This window comes from Microchirus variegatus, assembly GCF_963457635.1.
Source record: "Microchirus variegatus genome assembly, chromosome: 3".
Classification (NCBI taxonomy): Eukaryota; Metazoa; Chordata; class Actinopteri; order Pleuronectiformes; family Soleidae; genus Microchirus; species Microchirus variegatus.
Genome location: NC_139804.1, coordinates 28,996,212 through 29,004,713, shown reverse-complemented (window position 1 = coordinate 29,004,713; position 8,502 = coordinate 28,996,212). Strand labels below are relative to the sequence as shown.

At 38.6% G+C, this 8,502-nt stretch overlaps 1 protein-coding gene across 1 annotated transcript; it reads right to left on the bottom strand.

Annotated features, from left to right (window-relative positions):
- Positions 1-2,915: 2,915 nt before the first annotated feature.
- On the bottom strand, positions 2,916-8,189 carry aipl1 (aryl hydrocarbon receptor interacting protein-like 1; the record flags this gene model as incomplete). The annotated part of the gene is made up of 6 exons (XM_083886057.1): positions 2,916-3,115; positions 3,389-3,530; positions 3,614-3,790; positions 3,871-4,059; positions 6,511-6,690; positions 8,085-8,189. 6 exons carry the CDS (start codon positions 8,187-8,189, stop codon positions 2,916-2,918), a joined length of 993 nt encoding a protein of 330 aa, XP_083742183.1.
- Between the last annotated feature and the right edge of the window lie 313 nt (positions 8,190-8,502).

The following is an 8,502-nucleotide window of genomic DNA, read 5'->3' as shown; positions in this document are numbered from 1 at the left end:
CTATTTTCCACGAGTGCGATATCAGAAGAAATGATGTAAATGAACTCAGAGAGGAGATGCTCCTCTGAACACCATTCTTCTCCTTCTTCTTCTTCTTCAATCACTTTCCTTCACAGTTGCAATCTCCAAAGAGGACACGATGAGAAAACCTCCTCCTCCTTCTCCTCCTCCTCCTCCTCTCTGCAGCATCCGGACCAACGTCCCGCAGTGATGATCATCCAGTCCCACCACTGTCTGCTCTCACTCAGGCTGTGTCTTCAGCCACTGCCGCTTCTTTTCTTTTCCACTGATGGAGCAGATGAAGATGAAGATGAAGACGCAGCGTCTCTCACAGCAGACACACTCCACACTGGGAGACTCTCTCTCTCTCTTTTTCAATTTTCAATTACAAATAGTATCTCTCTCTCTCTCCCCCCTCTCTCTCTTCCTCTTCTTCTTCTCCTCCTCTTCCTCCACGCTGCTGCAGCAGAAACACTGGACTCAACTTGGGACCAGTCAAGTAGCCAGATGTGAACAAAGAACTTCCGCTGACGAAACACAAAATAAGAGCATAAAAACGTATCTTATATATATCTATATCTTATATATATATATATATATATATACATATATAAATATATACACAAATCAAATTTATTTTTTGTATTAACTTTTACATTCATAATGCATGTACTCATTTATTTGATTGATTTATTTAAATATGTTTCCTTATTCCTTAAACGAAACTTTTTGCTTTGACTTTTATGTTTTATTTTTAAATGTTGTTTGCATATTTATCATTATTACTATTATTATTATTATTATTATTATTAGTATTGTCATTATTATTGTTATTATTATTATTATTATCATCATTATTAATACTACTACTACTACTACTACTAATAATAATAATAATAAAATTCATGATCATTATAATAACCTATTTTGAGTTGGTCGTTTTTTAGTTTAAGTATTTGATTGTTTTAGATTCCACCCTCTGGGATTAGGTTATGTGTTAAACTAATAATAATAATAAAACATTCGGTCCTACACAACATTAATAGAATTGAAACACACATTAAAAACACAACCAGAGAAACTGTTGAGATCCAGCGCCCCCTTGAGTATAATACAGGATCCTCCTGTCATAAACATTAGATATGAATATATTAGTATAACATATAGTATAATAACATTCGTAGGAACATCAAATAGAGCATGTATGTGGTTGGTATTTCTTATTATCTTATTTTCTTGAATTCTCACCTTCACTACTTCCCCCTCCTTCACATAACTTGACATATCCCATCTTGGAACCCCCTCCTCCTCTTCCTCCTCCTCTTCCTCTTCCCACCACCGCCAATCCCTTTCTCCCCCTCTTCTCAACATCAGCACCAGAAGTTAATGGAGGAGAGCCAGTAGCAGATTGTGCTGCTATGCAGAATTTACTGGAGCTCAGTCAGTGATTATGGTCTGGAACAAGGTCCAGCCAGACTTCACATATGAGCCATTCCTTAGTCTATTGTTCTATAAATGATCCCAAGGAAAACACAATCTCCACCTGCATCAGAAAATGCAGTTGTAATGAGCTGAACTGGAGCTTGTTCAATGTTAAATTTTTTTTTTTTTTTTTACTTGAATCCATTGATTTCCCCCTTTTGTTAGACTGGTGCATTAACGTCTGCCTCATTTCTCAGTGATGGCTACACTGTGACCTTTGCTGGTGATGGGTAACAAACAATATACACTCAGTTAACTCTTTGAATGAAACAGAGCTGAGAGTTGTTATAAAACCATTGATCCAATAATTATTTCATCCATGTATTATTTGTTTTTTTCTCTTCATGTGTTTTTCAGAAACCTCAGCACAGATGTATTATAGTCCGTCCTTTATTCCCTATAACATCATCTCTCTCTCTCTTATTTTTTTAGTCTCACCACTGTGGGATGAAGACTCTGCAGTAAACACTTGCACAAAGCAAAAGACTGCAGGGAGACAAACGGCACATATGAGCCAGATCGTTTACATTTATAGGCCCCCAGACTCCTCGTGAAAGTTGGGATGCTGCTCAGGATCATTTTCTCCTGCAGGGTTTACATTGAAACTGAGGGATAACTGTGGTTACAGCGCCACCGTGTGGAAGGGCATGAACCTTACAAGACCAAGCGACGTGTTTAAAAAAACTTTTCACTTTAAACACCACTTCTATTCTATGGAAAAAGAGGTAAAATGTCGAAATTATGAGATAAAAAAAAGTCATGGTTATGAGATAAAACAGTCTACTTTTTATCTCATTTTGATTTTTTAAATCTCATAATCATGACTTTTTTATCTCATAATTATGACCTATTTAATCTCATAATTAAGACTTTTTTAAATCTTATAATTGTTACATTTTATAATCTCATAATCATGATTTTCTTAAATCTCATAATAATTACTTTTTTTATCTCGTAATTATGACTTTTATCTCATAATCATGACTTTTTTTTATTTCATAATTATGACCTTTTTATTTCATAATTTCGACTTTTTACCTCACAATCATGACTTTTTTTTTTTTGTTTATCTCATAATTATGACTTTTTGAGCATTAGACACAACTGCTTGATAATATAAAACTTCCAACTTCCACAAACATTATTCCATTCCAAAAGCCAGTGATTACAGTTTTTAACAGAAATAAAAAAAAAATAAGCTGGTAGTGCTTTTGCACATGACTGAATATATAAGAACTTTATTCTATTTAGACATCAAATAGCCATTAAATGTTGTATTACTGTTTCATATTATAGGTTGTACAAAGTACTATTACTGGCCATTCATAATCATTTTATTGGATGAATCTTCAATAAGCCCCTCACAGTGCTGCAGACTCCCACAGAGAACCACTGCTTTATTTACATGACTTCACTGACTCGGCTCAGTCTGGTCAAAACATGCCCCTGTACTTGTCCCTGTCCTCGCGGTTCTTCTCTTCCATGCGCATGTTAAGTACAGCCAGCTCCCTCTTGACGGCCTTCTTCATGCCTGGGTCCAGGTCCAACGCCCTGGCGAAGTCCTGCCGCGCCTCGGCCTCGTTCCAAACCTCCACGTGGGCCTTCCCTCGCAGGAAGAAGGCCTTCACTGCGCCTACAGGTCAGAAATACACACACACACACACACACGTTGCTTTACACTCCTAACACATTTAAACACATGCTTCTACAGTATCAGGTTGTGCATGTTAGCGTTGAATTAGAGGCCAGACTTTTATAGACACATGTAGACGTACTGTGAATTTACAGCTGCCATAAAAACGTACATAAACAGACACTGTGGAAAAAAAAGCATACCCTGCTTTTTAAAGTCTGGAAAGTGTAATAAAAAACAAACATCATAGGACGAATCACACCGACAACAAACCTGGGTGCTGATTGATGATGTCGCTGGTGTGCTCGATGACCTCGTAGTATTCTTCCATGCGTAGTAAACACTGGCAGTAGTTGAGGGTTAATGTGTTGGCCATTTTCTCCAGCTTCATCCAGGGAACCTCCCACGCTTTCTCCTGTAGGGGAAACATAATAGTGTCGATTCTATGCATGGAATCATGTTTTATATTCTTTTTTTTTTTTTTTTTTATGTGATCACCTTAGTCTGAACATTTTTGATGCAGATGATGGCCTCCTTGTACTTCTGTGTGGCCTCTTGGTAGCGTCCCTGTTTGTAGAACTTGTTCCCTTGGCCGTGCAGCACAGGAACCGCCTTCAGCCTCTCCGAATCACTCAGAGCCCACGACTCCCGGTTGTACTCACTGGGCTGCTGCACCTGCACGTTACAAAGAAAGACATTAACATACAACGTGCTACACTGATGTCCTCCCTCAAACCTGGTCGTGCTGTTCCTACCATGAGCAGCTCCAGGACAAAATAGAGCGGCTTGGGTTCCTTCATCAGCTCATCCAGGTCGTCGTAGCCAAGGCTGTGGTAGGCAAACATGTTGGCCATGCCGCACGTGTGGATGTGCCAGTCGACTGGGTCTTTGCCCTCTGCAATGCGTCGCATACTCTTGGCCACAAGTGGATAAACGCCAGTGTGCTGGAGAAGAAGGAGGTGAGCAAAAGACAACATTGTAATCCAAATGAGTAAATAATATGAATTATAATTGATCCTCTTTTGTCTATAGGGGCCACTCTGCGGGGTGGTGGCTAGCACTTTTGCCTCACAGCAAGAAGTATCCCGATTGCGACTAAGGGTCTCTCCATGGACACATGGGTTCTCAGATTTCCTCCCACAGTCCACAAACATGCAGAGGTCAGTTGGACACTCGAAATTGACTGCAGGTGTGAATGCAAGAGTAAATTCCTCTTTGTATGTTGAGCCTGCGATGGACTGTCCAGGGTGTCCCCCACGTTCAGAGTTGGGAAGAGAGTACTTCTACTCAAGTACCACTATTTTGATAAAATCAAGTTAAAGTAAAAAATAAAAGTTTAAAATGAGTAAGGCAGTGCTTCTCAATTATTTTCAGTTATGAAGAAAACACCCCCCATCCCCTCGTTAACATTAAAGAAAAGAAAATATAGAGCAACTTACAACAAAGAATAACTTTATTAATATTGTCTTTTAGTCTGTAACAGAAAAGATGGATCAATTTGTGGATGTGGATGTTGCACTTTATTCTAGTACGGCAAAAACAGCATGTTCCCTGGGGTCACAAGTGCCCCACTGGCATCGCACCGCGCCCCCCCCCCCCCCCCCGTTTGAGAAGGACTGGAGTAAGGGGACAAGGGGACGCAAATCTCACATGAGTTGTTTTTAATTAAAGGCAAACCTTTACAAAGTGCTGACGAAAGGAGTCGGTCAAAATGGGTCAAAGACCCACCTTTCACCATACATCAAGCTCATATTATCGCTGGAAAACTTCATATTATAATAATTAGAATAATAATATGTAGAATAATTGCATAATCTTTTATATTTTACATCTATATCCATTTTCTAATGTCAATCACAGTGTACACCCTGCACAGGTCTCCAATCCATCACAGGTTTTTTGTAATTTGTCATTTATAAAATGTATTTTGTTGCATTAGTTGCCGAGCATAGCAGAGGCTTCAGAGCACTGAGTGATTGCATTTATTATTAATTGTAAATCTCCCCAGTGGAAACTTAGAATAATGACTTATTCTCATATGCACTGTGACACAAAAGCCACGCTCCACCTACACATACACAACAAATTAAATCCAGTTCTCCTTTGAATTGATTAAAGATTAACTGCTGTAAAATTAAAATTGAATTACATTTGTGTCGCATTAACGTTCAGTGTCACAGGTTTGCCCTCTGCTGGACAGGAGTGGTGGTATCAAACAAATCCAGTGTGTGTGTGTGTGTGTGTGTGTGTGTGTGTGTGTGTGTGTTTGGAGCAGCCATGCTGTTCCAAGTTGTGAATAAATGCTCTAAGCCCAATCAAATCTAATCAAAGTGGAGAGGAGTCAGGAGTGCTGACTCAGCAGGAATCAGAGCTGATTAAGTGGAAATTGAAGCAGCTGCAGATTGATGACTGCATGTCTCAATCCATCCATCCATCTGTCTGTCTCTCTCTCTCTCTCTCTCTCTCTCTCTCTCTTTCTCTCTCACACACACGTCACAAATTATGTACACACATACATAACCACATGCACATAGCAGATGTGTTCACATCTGTTATATAGAGGAGTATAGTAGCTTATACGTTATGTATCTGTATGAGAGCTTGTAACAGGAAGTGATTCCACAGAAACAACATGGACGGTTGAATACAAAGACTTACTCACAAGGAAAATAGACGTGGATACGGCAGATTTGAAAAAAAGTCACGTGTTATCTGTTTGCTTTGTACCGAGCAGTGTTGTATAAAGTACCTAAAAGAGATACTTGAGTAAAAGTACAAGTATCTTACTAGAAAATGACTTTGGTAGAAGTTGAAGTCACTTTTTTTTTTATATTCCTTCAGTGAAAATCTTCAAGTGTATGACATAAAAGTAGTTTTCTGATATCAAATATACTTAAGTTTTTAAAATGAAAAGTAAAAGTATATAAAAAAAGTGAGGATTGAGCCATGGTAGCACAGTGGTTGAAAGACAACTCACCCCAAGTTGTCTTTCAACTGGGAGGTTGTGGGTTCAAATTCTGGCTCTGCTAGGTGTACTTAACCCCATGTTGAAGTGTGTGAATGGATGAAAACTGTGGTACAAAGCAGTTCATCAAGACTAGAAAAGCTCCATATAAACACAGACCATTACGAACTGTTCTTCTAGTAACAAACGAGTAACAAAGACAGTTGGGGGAAATGCAGTGGAGTAAAAGTTTCTAGCAATATAAATAATAAAGTAAAGTAAATGTTGTACTTAAGTACAGTAACAACGTATTTAACTTACATTACAACACTGGTACCAAGAGTGGTACTATGTCTGTTATTATGTTGAAAGATTGTTGAAATAGGTTATGGCTTCTCCATCCAAGATTCATATATATGTATATATTATAAATATTTGTTATAGTACTCACAATGGTGTCACACCAAAACTCGGCCACCTCGCCGATCCTCATGGAGGACAACAGGGTCTCCCAAATGTCCAGTTTAAACATGTTGCCGATCACGATCTCCATGGGCGTCCCCACCACTTTGCTGTCATCTATCACTGTGCGTTCATCGTCGCACAGCTGCGTGCGGAAATGGAAAGTTACCTGCAAGGAAAAAAAGACCCATTGAAAGAGATAGATAGATAGATAGATAGATAGATAGATAGATAGATAGATAGATAGATAGATAGATAGATAGATAGATAGATAGATAGATAGATAGATAGATAGATAGATAGATAGATAGATAGATAGATAGATAGATAGATAGATAGATAGATAGCTGCTCCATATGTCAGTACTGAATTGGTCTTTTGTAAGGAATATGTTGCAGAAAAACTGGAAACTAACTGTTTAAGTTTGTCATTTGTCTGTCTGTTAGCAGCATAACTCGAAAAGTCATGGACTGCCTTGGCGGAGGTCTGCGCTCTCTGAGTGCTTTTCTTTGTTACGTTTTTTATTTGTTTTTTTCTGCCTTTGTTTTAACTGCGCAAGTGGGATTTTCCTGGTTAATTCATTTAGAATAAAATGTCCATATCGGACACACAAAAAAAGTGTCATGGTCAAAGCCATGGTTTTATGAATATGGGATGATGTTGTGCCTTTGGTCACTCATGGGGTCACAGTAAGCACAATCTGGAGAAAATGTATATCCTCAATATATAAATAAACCCTCATAGGAAATAAGATATACATATGTATATATGTATATGTATATATACATTTATATAGCTCTCTGTATGTTTGACTCGTGTTGTCAAACCTGACACAGCTGATTACAAAGTGTGTTGTTTCAGCTCAGGAAAAATACCGTTCTCATTAAAGCGACTGTGGCTGATATATGTCCTCTATCATCCTCTACTGGCCGCCTGAGTGAACAGTAAAAAGAAATAATTAAAAAAAAACCGTAAACACACCTCCCCTCACTCATCCCGCAAATTAAAAACCCATGAATCACAGGTAATGAAGCCGTCACCCACACTGAACAACAGCCCTGTCAAACCTTTGCAAATTTATCACGGTTCTTTACCTCTGCTCAATAAAAAGTCTTTCTTATTTCCTCTTTACCATAGTGCTTATCAAGCAGCATCCTTGGGGAAATCTGTCACACAGCTGCTGTCGTCCTTTCTTGGAAAAGTCTGCAGTGTTAATATCCAATAAAGCAGAATAGTTTTTTTTTTTGTTAAATAAATAAAGGCTGTGTTTGCGTTTGTTTTAATGCTTTACAACTCTTTTACCTTTAGCTCCTGTAAAGCACTTCTGTTTTCTAATCCACTGCATAGTATGATAATTAAGTGCACACGGTGAGTTTAATGAGTTTAATTCGATTTACAATAATGAAACTAATTATGTGAGTTATGTTTACGCTCATCCTGTTTCATAGATACGCAGTAATTATCTGGAATATGTGAAATAGCAAAGCAGCTGTTTAAAAAGCCTCCGAGTAAAAACATATTCGATGTAAACGTGCAGATAAAGCACCGGACGCTGACTTTTACCTTTGCTCCAGTGATGAATTTTGGAATTTCTCCGTTCCCTCCGTGAAGGATTGTTTTCTTAATTCCCTCTGATCCCAGCAGCAGCGTCTCCTGCATGTCTGACATATCTTTGTTTGTTGGAATGGTTCACCTGTTATTACCTCTCAGATAACCCTGCAGGTATCATGCAACATGAGGGGGTATATGGGTAAAGTAGTGTTGGAGGTGTTGTTCCTCGAGGATTAACTCAGGCAGGGATAATGAGATTATGGAAACTTCTCCTCCCCCTCCTCATGTTTCATAATCTGCGTATCTGCTTCTTCTCGTGTTCGTCTGCAACATCATCAGCACTTTCTCTTAATACTCAGAAACATCCCGAAAGGAGGAGAGACGTCAGGGGGAAGGGAAGCGAGGGCAGAGTTTGGATGGATACTCTATC